This window comes from Notolepis coatsorum (assembly GCF_963971535.1).
Source record: "Notolepis coatsorum genome assembly, chromosome: 7".
NCBI classification, from domain to species: domain Eukaryota; kingdom Metazoa; phylum Chordata; class Actinopteri; order Aulopiformes; family Paralepididae; genus Notolepis; species Notolepis coatsorum.
The window spans coordinates 114,388,086-114,401,002 of NC_140171.1; the positions used below are offsets into that span (position 1 = coordinate 114,388,086).

The 12,917-nt window shown below is 42.0% G+C and overlaps 1 protein-coding gene across 1 annotated transcript in view; it reads left to right on the plus strand.

Moving 5' to 3' along the window:
* LOC311232114 (protein AF-17-like) overlaps window positions 1-12,530 on the plus strand; it is a gene marked incomplete at its 5' end in the record, with an annotated part of 63,430 nt that extends 50,900 nt beyond the window's left edge. The window contains 6 exons of the mRNA XM_084318801.1: window positions 1,247-1,447; window positions 2,153-2,214; window positions 2,659-2,951; window positions 5,809-5,902; window positions 6,658-6,870; window positions 7,992-12,530. Coding sequence (XP_084174927.1) covers window positions 1,247-1,447; window positions 2,153-2,214; window positions 2,659-2,951; window positions 5,809-5,902; window positions 6,658-6,870; window positions 7,992-8,027 — 899 coding nt within the window. The 3' untranslated portion in view covers window positions 8,028-12,530. The remainder of the gene's footprint in view (window positions 1-1,246; window positions 1,448-2,152; window positions 2,215-2,658; window positions 2,952-5,808; window positions 5,903-6,657; window positions 6,871-7,991) is intronic.
* Between the last annotated feature and the right edge of the window lie 387 nt (window positions 12,531-12,917).

Sequence of the window (12,917 nt, forward strand, 5' to 3'; positions counted from 1 at the left end):
ATCCAGCGTCATCTACGTTTCTTAATTTATTCTTCTGCGGGCAGCTGGTTTGTTCTCTGCCAGAGTTCGCAGTTGCTGATGATGGTGTCTGGCCATCGGATGTGAATGATCTTCCGCAGGCAGCTGTTAATGAAGACCTGCACTTTCCTGATGGTTGCAGCTGTAGTTCTCCACGTCTCTGCTCCGTATAGTAGGACTGCCTTGACGTTGGTGTTAAAGAATCTGACTTTGGTGTTGGAAGTCAGTTCTTTTGAGCTCCAGATGTTCCGTAATTGCACGAATGCTGTACGTGCTTTCCTTATTCGTGCTCTAACGTCAGAATCTGTGCCGCCCTGCTTGTCAATAACACTGCCAAGGTAGGTAAAGGCTTCAACTTCTTCCAAAGCCTCGCCATCCAGCATGATTGCGTTGGTGTTAGCTGCATTGGTCTTGAGGATCTTAGTCTTGCCTTTGTGGATGTTGAGTCCCACTTGCGCGGAAGTGGATGCCACGTTGTTGGTCTTCTCCTGCATCTGTTGTTGGGTGTGCAACAGTAGTGCCAAATCGTCAGCATAGTCCAAGTCATCCAGTTGCGTCCAAGGTGTCCACTGAATCCCGTACCTTCTCTGTGCTGTGGAGGTCTTCATTATCCAGTCAATGGCCAGCAGGAAGAGGAAGGGCGAGAGCAGACAACCTTGTCTGACCCCGGTCCTCATTTGGAATGCCTCTGTGAGCTGCCCTCCGTGGACCACCTTGCATGTCAGTCCCTCATAGGAGTTCCTGATGATGGAAACTTACCATTCTATCAGATGTATTTAGCCTGGGAACCTTCAAACCGTCTGTAGTGTGGTAGTGAAAGGTTAACCCTTTGTAGGAATTGAATGATGAATGATGAATTGAAAATGGGGGACCCTGATGTAAACAAGACAAAAGTCTTTCTCTGGTCTGCATCCCCTTAACAATTGTATGTACTGAGCTGTACTGTACTGTACCCATTCTGCAATCTGTTAATAAACTTTTCAATCAATCAATCAATCAATCAGTAGTGTGGTAGTGAAAGGGCTAACCTTCTGTAGTGTGGTAGTGAAAGGGTAACCTTCTGTAGTGTGGTAGTGAAAGGGTAACCTTCTGTAGTGTGGTAGTGAAAGGGCTAACCTTCTGTAGTGTGTTAGTGAAAGGGTTAACCCTCTGTAGTGTGGTAGTGAAAGGGTTAAAGTCATACACTCTGATTGGTTAACTCTTGCCATGTTCCCCTCCCTGTCTGTAGTCGTAGAGATGCTCCAGTCTCTCCACTCGCTGCAGCAGGAGAACCAGCGCCTCCAGGACCAGATCCTCAGCCTTACGGCCAAGAAGGAGCGACTGCAGCTGCTGAACGTGGAGCTGGCCGTGCCTTTCCCTCCGCAAGCTCACTCCGCCCAGGGGTCCATGCACATGTCCGCCCAAATCAACTTCCTGTCCTCTGCTCACGGTCAGGTCCTAAATCTCCATCTCCCCTGTCTAGAAAAGGGATAAGTCTGACTTCAGGGTATCTGCGGGTATAAAAAAGTCTTAAAATCTCAATTTAAGGCCTTAAAAGGTATTAAAAAGTCCGGCTGTCGGGAGATGAAATTATATTAAATATTATGAAATGTTTTTGTATTCAAGTGGTTGTTTTTTGCGGGGCTACCGGGAGCTTGGTGCGCCTGGCGAGAGCTTGTATTGAACGCGCAATCATTTAAATTATTAATTAAATTGCAGCCGTTCAGTGTGTTGTTGTTTTCTTGCTACTATGCTTGTGAAATTGGTATTTAATTTTGCTCTAAGTGGTATTAAAAAGGTCTTAAAAAGTCTTAAATGTAACTTGTTGAAACCTGCAGATACCCTGGACTTGGACGTCTGTCTGTTTTTGAGTGAAAGTCAGGACCATTGTTTTATTTATTTTCTAATATCTTTGTTACTGGAATGAGCTAGCTTTTCAGATGTTTGCCTATATGTACTGCATGCATTATTCATACTGTACCTGTGAGTTTGCTCATATTGCTTGAACTGGCAACATGCACTCACACACCAAGCACACCTACTTGATTGTTGTAATACTATAATGTAGTCTAGTAAGAAGAATAGTAAACGTTTTAACTACATTACTGTAGTCTTTTATTCTGAATCCCTTTGTTTGTGCCTTCTTTCTCCTCAGACGCTCTAAGCACTCACAAAACCTGCTTCCTGAATGACACCTCCTTCATTACCTCCTCTGAGGTGAGAACCTGGGGATCCAACTGAACCCCAACATTGTATCATACCATTACATCAGCCTACTGTTTATAATATATTGCAATATTTTGTGTCCCGGTATAATATTGATATACTGACAAGTATCGATATATAAAAAATTAAATTATATTTCCTTTTTTATTTTGCTGCAGTACAAATTATTGGAGTGAGGTTAACAGATTAACAGACTGAAAACGGTATCAGACATTGTATATATCTTTTTTTATTGCAGATATTGACAGTTTTCCATTGGGAACATCATTTGCAGTTGAAAGAAACGTAATATATCGCAATACAATATTGTGACTCTAATATAGTGATAATATTGTATCGTTTGGCCTCTTGGGGGGGGGGGGGGGGGGGGGGGGGTGGTATGCATACATACCCAAACCAAACACGTCTATGTGGCTTGTCCCGTGTCTCCTCCAGGAGTTACTCTCCGCTAGTCCCTCGCGCAGCAGTTCCTCCCTCTCCTTCCAGAGCACCCCGCCCCCTCAACAGAGTCCCGCCTCTTTCGGCCAACCCCTGCTGAACGGACTGGGTCGTGGTTTGAGTGACAGCCTGGGGGCCGCCGGAAGCCCCCAGCTGGGCGTGAACGGGGTGATCCAGTCACCTGCACAGAACGCCCCCCAGCCCACCCTTCCTGCTCTCCGCCCCCAGCCTCCACCTCTAAACCCCCAGGCCCTGGCACAGGGTCTTCAGCTCCCGAAGAGCGTGAGCCCGTACGTACACGACCCATAAAACACAGACTTACCAGTGACTGTAGTCTGAAGCTTCATACTTCCCCTTTGATATGATTGTCTCTATGCAATCAAAGCCTTATATCTGTGACCAGCTGTTGTTTATATGGACAGTCGCTGACGGCTGATTGTTAGTTTGCCTGGGTGTGTTGGTGTTATTTATGCCAGCTTACTGGGTTTATTTAAACCCATGATCAGTCAATGGTTGTTTTTGTCTGAGTGTCGTTGTGTTTGGAAGGTGCAGGTGAATTTGTTTAAAGGGAGTTCAGGATTTGTAGAAGTCTTTCCTATTGATCACTCATGAAACCTTTTCCTAGGACATTCAAAAGGTTTTCACACTGGTTTTTGTCTCAGAGAAATTGGCATTATCTTCGACCTCCGGTTAGCATTTATTAGTAATGCAAATGCCAATCGATGGGGCAGTGTTGTAGTCGAGTCACTAACTCTTGAGTCTATGTCGAGTCTCGAGTCCCCAGTGTTCCAAGTCCGAGTCACCAAAGAAGAGCCTGAGTCGAGTCCCCATTACCCTAGTCCAAGTCCACGTCCAAGTCATCAAGGTTGAGTCCACTCCACAGATGTCTGTTGAAGTTTGAGGTTGTCCCGGTCTTCTCTTCAATAGTTTGTTTACATATCGAACATCTACCAGTGTTCTTGCTGGAATTTTATGTAAAATCTGTGTAAGCAAAGCGCACGATTCAAGGCGTCTCTTTAGGCATCTTAAGTACTGAACATGAGGGTATCTACATGAATCCATGTGTAGGTGGAACACACGTGTCTGCCCTTGCATGAAATTAAATAATGTTACGGTATTAACCCATTCAGGGCCATTCGATTTCCCCATCATGTTCTAGCACGGCCAGGTTTTCATTACATAGTTTCACTGTGCGTCACGTTGTTTGTAGAGCTAAATCTATATTTTATATTATAGCTATGGCTACAATACCATGGTCATTTGACAGTAACTATCTTCCGTTCAAGATGCAAAAAGAAAATCATGAATACGTTCACGCGTTATCCCGTGGTGAATATAAGTATAATTTCGGAATGATCTGGGCTAATTCCTGGGAGGCTGGCTATAGGGCGCAACGTGAATTCTACTAAAACCATTGGCGTTTCGTCCCCGGACACGCTACTATTTTAAAATCAAATGCATATGATAGGTATTATGTTTCATCATGAATGCATGAAAGGGGGGGGGGGGTATTTCTGATTAATTGATTGCCAATAACGGCATTCGTTATTACCACAACACACGCCGATCAGGGGGATGGGTATGAAAACCATGCACGATCAAGCTGAAATTGACGTCAGATTGTCCTTACCTGTGGTCGGTGGTATTCCAAAAAGAATATTCCAATTATTTAATCGCCATCTGGTCCATCCTATGCCCATCTGGTCCACAACATAACCCACCACAACATATGGATCGGGAGTCCCGAAAACTATTCAATGTGATCGAGTGAAGCCCTAGGTTTCCCATTACTAGAAAAGAGCGCCCGGAGCGGTTTAAACGTAGCACCCGGTCTGGAACAGGGTTTACTGCACTCTCGATACTGCCTACTAGCAGGATCTGGCCGGTACTGCACCTTCGGAGTCCCAGTATGCCTTTTAACGGCAACATACAGGTCCCTGGCATTGAATAGGATATTAATATATATATATAATATATATATATATACGCTTTTGGCCATTAACCGTTGGCGCCCAATAACATATATATACGTGGTTGGCCGCGAAAGTGTTAATATAGCCATCAATATCCTATGCCAAATGATTAGGGCCTATTATTTTGAAATTTTTATTAGAAGGATAAACCCCTTGAGATATGCTATCTCGTATTACAAAAAGAGAATAATAATAACTATTTATAAATTAACAAGTCAATGCTCGAGTCCAAGTCTGCGTCATCAGTGCTCAAGTCCAAGTCGAGTCACAAGTCCTGAAAATCAGTTGGCAGGTGCTGGTTGACTGCGACCGACTAATCCATAGTTTACATACGTCCTCCCCCCAAGAAGTGCGCCCTTGCACTTTCTTTCATCCACATATGCACTTTCCCAGGGGGCACTGAGATCCCACCCCCATTGCTACGTGAACCTGATTCACAGGGCAGTGAGATCCCACCGCTGTCACCAATGTAACCGAGAGATTTGACCCTGTGACCATAGGATCCACAGGCAGCCGCACTAACCAGCTGAGCTAAAGGGTCCGGCCCGTTAGCAGGTGCTGGTTAACTGCAACCGACTAATCCATAGTTTACAGTATCATAAACCACAGACTTGCAATAGCATTGCTGGAAAATGCTAACGAGGTCGGTGTTGATTCCTCTGAAACAGAACCCACAGTGTGAAACACGCATTAACGTGTGACGTGATTAGCATTCAACCGTCCCCTTACTGTCTGTCTCTTTACTGTCTGTCTCTTTACTGTCTGTCTCTTTACTGTCTGTCTCTTAACTGTCTGTCTCTTCACTGTCTGTCTCTTCACTGTCTGTCTCCTCACTGTCTGTCTCTTTACTGTCTGTCTCTTCACTGTCTGTCTCTTTACTGTCTGTCTCTTTACTGTCTGTCTCTTAACTCTGTCTCTTCACTGTCTGTCTCTTTACTGTCTGTCTCTTCACTGTCTGTCTCTACTGTCTGTCTCTTCACTGTCTGTCTCCTCACTGTCTGTCTCCTCACTGTCTGTCTCTTTACTGTCTGTCTCCTCACTGTCTGTCTCCTCACTGTCTGTCTCCTCACTGTCTGTCTCCTCACTGTCTGTCTCCTCACTGTCTGTCTCCTCACTGTCTGTCTCTTTACTGTCTGTCTCCTCACTGTCTGTCTCCTCACTGTCTGTCCCGCAGGTCGTCTCTGCTGTCAGAGCACCAGAGGCTGCTCCTCGTCCAGCAGCAACAGCAGCAGCTCCAGCAGCTCCTCACGTCACAGAACTTCACCCCCGTAATGAAACGACTAATGCTATAGACCTGTTCGCTGTCCACGTCAGACTCTGTGTGCGCGCGCATCAAGGGGGCAAAAGGAACGTAATCCTGGTCATAACAGCGGGGTAGACTACAATATATTTGCATAGCGATCTAAACAATCAATCCATGCCGAAGCTAGATAATGTAAAAGGTGAAAGACTCACACTCACACTGATTTGGCTAAATGACATCCAGCAGTTTTCGTTTGAAACTACTTTTAGTCAGGGGAGTGTCATGGTTTCTCCATAGAGCCCTGTTGTACTTTTTTAGCGCAGCAGCTCACGCAGGTTGGGGGGCAACTTAGTCACGTGACTCAGTTGGTATTGCTGATTGGCTCGAACACGGTATGTTTGTAAATAGCGAACAGGTCTATTACTATCACCTCTCACTGTGGTTCCTCATGAAGTGGCCTCGTGCACATTTTCTATATGTTTTACGGGGGGGGGGGGGGGGGGTAGCCCGGCTGTCGGCAGATGAAATTATATGAAATATTAAATGTTTTTGTATTCAAGTGGTTGTTTTTTTGCTGGGCTACTGGGACCTGGTGCATCTGGCGAGAGCTCGTACGGAATGCGCAATCATTTGAAAGATTTTATGTAATAATTCAAACCAGTTTCGAGCATTGAGTAAGAGTAATCCTTTTTTTAATGTAGTGTGAAAATGGATAAATAAATAGATGAATACTCTTGAGTGTATTGGTGTGTTGAGGTGTCCGTCTGCCCCCTCCCTCAGGAGCAGCAGGTGGCTGTGCACCAGATGCTGCAGCAGCAGAGGCAGAGGGAGCTACAGCGCCTCACGCTGTCGGGAGCACTCACCTCCACCCCGACCTCTCCCCTGATCGCCCAGTCACCCAGCCTGCTGCCCTCAGCGACAGCCTCGCCCCTGCAGGGCGGCCAGGGAAGCCCACTGTTTGGCCTGCAAGAGAATGCACTTCATAAACCTGGGGTGAGTTTTTACCATTTTGTCCTGGTAAGGATTGCGGACTATTGCCTGTACTCTGTTTCGATGGTCAAATATGCTCATGCAACGCAATCCAGAGGCGAGGACTGTGAATTTCTGTCCCGGGAGAAGGAGTGGCCACTCGCGAGGAGAAACTGAAAGTGAATCTGGCTACCAGACCAGAGCCCCATGCAGTTCAGACACGGGACGATACTGCCACCTGGTGATGGTCGATCAGAATGCAGTTCAAAATTGTTGGGACGTGCCTAAATGATGCAGATCGCTCTGGGCAACTGTGTATAGCGGGAATCAAAGCACTCAACGGTTGGGGCCCAGAAACGTAAAAAGCCGTGATTGGCACCCAATGTGTTAAGTGCTTTGCTAAAGGGCCTTTCAGCTGTGGGCTTTGCAGGAAGCATTCACTCTCCACCCACAACACGCAGGCCCGGAGATCGGAATGGCGACCCTCTGGTCACAAGCCCACTTCTTTAACCTCTTTTACTGCTGCTCCCGGATAATGCATGTTTTGTATTGCTTCATCGTGGGGCTGGCAATTCTCATAGGAAAAAAGCATCAAGCAAAACAAAAAATTATTTTAAAATACATAAATAAATAAATAAATAAATGTGAACGGCACAGGAAGTCCTTCATTCCGACAGCCATCAGACTTTATAACGCATCACTGAGCACATGGTGACAGTACAATCTGGCATAATCTTCCTGGACTTTTACTTTTAAATCGACACTTTACTATTTTACACTTATTACTGTACATTTTACTGTATATTTCTGTATATTTTTGGCTGTATATTTTAGAATGTATATACATATCAGAATATGTATATACATATGTATATATATATATATATTTATATTATAATATAAAATATACAGTAAAATATACAGAAATATACAGTAAGTATAACATTTTACAATGTCGGTTTAAAAGTAAAAGTCCAGGAAGATAGTACTGTCACCCTGTGCTCAGTGATGCAGTGAGGCACATTGATGCATTATAAAGTTTACTGTTTACTGTGAGCGATCTGTAGTGCTGAATTTCCCTCGGGATAAATCAAGTATTTCTATTCTATTCTATTCTATAAATAAATGTGTTCCCTTGTTTTCAGGCTGCGGGCGAGAAGGGTGGAGACAAGAGTGGCTGACGTCTCTCGTTTGAATCGGAGCAGCTGATACGAGGAGAACGGGAGGTGGTCTTAAACTGAGCTGCCCTATCGAGAGATGAGAGGTCTCACCTTTGACCTCTCGTCTGTCACTCATGAACTCTCTTCTCTGTCATCTCTCTGTCATACACCCTCTTTTATGAATGTATAATAGGGATGGACATAAACGTTTAGCAAATGTTTTTCATGTTGTGAAATTCTGTACATCTGAGATTCTTCTTGTAGCATCTTTCTTTGTGTAGGCAGCTTTTGGAGAGCATGGGTACAGTGGTCTCTCATTAAATTGCACTAATTTGTCAACAAGACCAATGGGGCTGCTTTTTCGTAGGCAAAGGCCAGAGTTCTTCCGCCCTGAGGCTGGCGTGTTCCAGGGTTCTGGAGTGAGTCCAGCTTATGAGTTTGAACTCTTGGCGACACTATAGGAACTGAGGATGATCGTAGCTCTTAGAATGCTGTTTTTAGGGACTTCTTTAGCTCCTACTTGAGGCTAGGTACTCTCCCAGAGTCCCAGCCCAGGGGAACCATGAGTGACGTAATTGTACGATTGGTCCAGACGTCAATTCATGGTCTCAGACCTAAGTGCGCTCAGCTGTGCGGGGGCTGGGGAGCAGACATGTTGGCGCCTGAGTCATCCTCGTCCTACGTCATTGAAACACCTATGCATTATAAATATCTTCCCTGCGGATCTCTCAGTTACATCAATATTGTGCTGTCGGAACAGTCTCATATTTGTAGGTTAAGTATTTAAAGTTCGCTATTGGCCATTTTAGCATCTCATCTTGTTATCGACCAGGAAATGCTTATGTTGTAAGTTGATCAATCTAGTGTGATCTATGCACGAAGACTATTCCTTTTTTCCATCTAATCTCTTAGTTACAACAAGATTGTATAAGTTAAACAGTGTTGTTGTGTTTATAGGTGAAGTAACGTTATTCCCAATGTTCGCCCAATTTGGCCAGACTAGAATACAGCCAAGCTTTCTCATGCCCAGCCACTGTTCTTCTCCAGAGAGAAGGCAGAAACACGGTCGGCCAACATCACATCAGCGTTCTTATTGGCTGAATGCAAACAGAAAAAAAGCCCTGAAGGTATGTAGTTCTCAGGGAGTCCCCAGAACCGTTTGGTCCGAAAGCGCCTATTGTAATGGATGATCATAATCCCTCCATTTCTTACATGGGTTCTGTATCGTTTTGAGACTGTTTTTGACATATTTTTCCATTATTGAGACAGCTGGTAGCCATTTTGTGCAGATTCATTTATCCTTCACTGGATATGCAGTAAAGGGGTACCAAATATCAACAATGGAAAATAATATGTTTAATAAGTTATTACCTCCTTAGTAAGGTAAGAATAACACAGGACCCGTGTGTCAGAAATGGTGCTATTGCTCATTAAAGACTGGCATCGTCAACACTCGAAAAGTTGAGTAGCCTACTAAGATTTATTTAATTGCCCCCAGTATTTAAATAATTGTATATCCTACCAGTTGCTACCGAGATTAAGCAGACAAAACCAAACATTTGGAAACTGTAAAATTCTTAATGCCGTAAGTGAGAAATTAATTGTATTTCCTAAACCAGTGTGCACTTTGCATGTTAGTAGTTAACAAATTAAATTAGCCATCAGCAATAGTACCTTATAAAGGACATCTGGTACTTAACGGGCCACAGGGGACTGACTATTCTTTTCATTTGAGTATTTTGCACTCTATCCTCAGTTTATTTTCTTTTGTTAAGTTTTTGTCGTACATACATATTATTTTTGTTGCCTAGAAACTAGTTGTTCTTTTAGCAATACTGGATAGTTACTGCCTTAATGATGCTAGATATACAGAGAGAATCAAGAGCCCAAAAGGCCCCCCCCCTCTCCTCTTCTTCTTTAATGGTATTTTTTTATACGGGGTACAATGAGTACTTAGTAAATGGGGAAAGCACTCCTCCTAAACTCATTTATACTTTTGATAGGTAACAAGGATAATTTCAATAAGTTTCAACGTGTGAATAACTGTAGTGATAATTAGTGTCGAATCATTTTGTATTGTAATGTCTTAAGATGCAATGTTTTTTTGTTTGTTTGTTTGTGCCGTGGAGAACTGAGAAATGACTTTGCTGAACCTCCCACAGGAAGTAATAATAAAGTAACGTGACGGGAGATGTTCTAAACAGACATTCAACTGGCTTTATGGTCATGGTAAAATGGTCAAATGTTATTACTACAGTAAGGTCATAACAATGTAAAATTCACAATGTAGCTGGTGTCAGCTGTTAGGTAGCTAGGACATGGGGACATAGGGATGCCGATGTAATTATTGTGTCACAGCCATTGACCATATTCACACGGTGGCCATTTTGCTCTTATGTCACGCTCAAATAAGATAAGATATTCCTTTATTGATCCCCTTGGGGAAATTCGGGCATCATAGCAGCATGGGGGAGGGGGGAAGGGAGGTACAGGTATGGGCAGGGTAATAGTAGAAATATAAATAAATATAGGCAATACAATTAGATCTTAATATAAAAATATGAGAAAAAATAAACAATGTAAACAATATAATTAACTGTGAATATAGAAATATGAGAAAAATAAACAGTGGTGCAGATGAGGGTCTGTAACCTTTCCACCCTGTTCCCAGCTTGGTGAGCGTGAGAGCAAAATGGGCCCCGTGTGGAATATGGTCAGTGTTGGTCTGTACGGTTGTGCTGTTGTGTTAAAGCTGAAGTTGAGGAAACACTCTTGAACTTTTGCTTCTTCCTCCAATGCGCACTTCCACGTTAGGTGTCTTAGATCATTCACTAGCAAAGGCCACTCCTAAATGTCCTCTTTCAAGGCAAGGGATTGTTTTTATCAAATTAAAAAGAGAGAGAGAGAGAAGGGAAACACACTCTTAAGCGGGATGTTTTCTTTTTTCACCTAAAGACAATGGTTGAAACTCATTGCCACAGTGTTGGTCTTTCCCCTTCCACGTTTTAAAAGTGCACTATGTAGTTTTGTGTGAGTAAGATAAGTGAATAATTTCTAAGGTATATTTTCATAACTGAAAAAACAAACTGTCCTGAAAAGTGGATCCCCGGATCACTGTTTGAAGCTGGAAAGCTACCTGAAAAGTTACTATTTCACTGCTGTGGTTTACAAAGGCAGGGCCCGTAATTTTGTTAACAAACATACTCTAGGCTTACATTTGGTTCATATTGCCTAAAGTTCTTTTGTTTTCATTCATGATAACATGAGATAGAATAATTCTACAAATTACAGTAAATGTATTTTACAGTCTCTGCAAACAAATCCCCCTCCAAAAACTGCATAATGCACCTTTAAGATAAGATATACCTTTATTGTGAAAATTACATTGTTCTGTTGAGCTAGGTAATTCCTATTTTCAACCAATAGTATAGGTTTCTATTCTGAGCACAGAAGTTACTGTTAGCCCTCCATGGGCACTTTCTGACCTGAAAGCCAGTAATAATTTACAGAAAGAAATCATACTTAGGAGTGTGTTCCCTCTTTCATTGTTTTGACACATGGTGTGAAACTCATTTACTCTAACCTGTGTTTTTTTTTTTTTTTTTTTTTACTTTCTCATATTTTCTCCTGAATTCTGTCTTAACATTTGTGTTTGCAACCTGGAAAGTGATCTCCCATACATGTGATATCTGAATGCTAGTTTGTTCTGTTCATAGTTACTGTAGGTGTCATTAAGAAACATCAAGAAACTATTTTTTAAATATTTCTTTGTTTTTTGTTTTTTCCGAAATACTGTAGCAATGAGTGAAGGAGAATGTTTTATTATGTTGATAACCCATGAGCCTACATGTTGCCAGGACCTCCTAGTTGGAGGTCTGCAATTTACCAAGTATGTCTTTATGAGTCGTTGCACCACTTTAGGAAAAATAGGCGAGAATATGTCTGAAGGTGTGCTGCATAGGACTTATGAAGGGGTTTCTTTCCCATGTTGCACTGGGGCGCTTTTGGCCCAATTGTAAATCTGTTTGTTATTCTTTTGTACTTTTTAACATTTTGTTTGAGTACAAATTGTATTATTCAAAACATGTTTGTATGAAGTCACGTTAATTTTTTTTAAGCTTCGACATTAATTTTGGGTAAGATAATCCTTGTTATGAATCTTGTACTGTATCTTTTTATGTTTTATATATTTACAACTTTGTTTATTAAGCACCTGGCTCTGAATGATGTTTGATGAAGAACGAGTTACCTATTGGGATATGAATTGCATGAAATGCAGTGAAGTCTCTCAAAAAGAATTGCTAAATACCAAGTAATGACTATGCATAGATTTTAAATGCATTGTTCCCTGAAGGAAAAAGTAAATTAAATTAAATGAGCACTGAATTTTAAGAAGGACAAGCACGTCGTCATTGTACAATGTATTTGTTTGAGAGAATTGAAATCGAAAAATTATTTGACAATATTCAGATTAATGCCCTGTAAAGTATTTTGATATTTTTGTCTGTACAATTAAAAGGAACAATTAAGACAACTGAACTTTTACTGTCAAATGTATTTTGCTGAGTTGTTTAAATTTTCTCTTGGGTTGTCAATAACTGAAAGCCTATGTATTTCTGAGGTAAAACAAAGCACCTAAAACAATATTTTACCATGTCCATGTTGTTAATTCCAAGTTTACAATCAAAGGCACAGCATGACATGTTGTATCTACGACTTCCAAAGCAGTGGCGAATCCTTATGGAAGCCAACGGAAGCCATGCCTCCCTATTAAAATATGAATTAATATCAAATATGAAAAAGAAAAAAAGATATAATTTTTTTTAATATAGTTTACATTCTTTTTCATCTGCATCTGTGTTATAATTTTTTTTTTTTTTTTAATGTCTCCCTCTTCTCCTCACTCCCTCT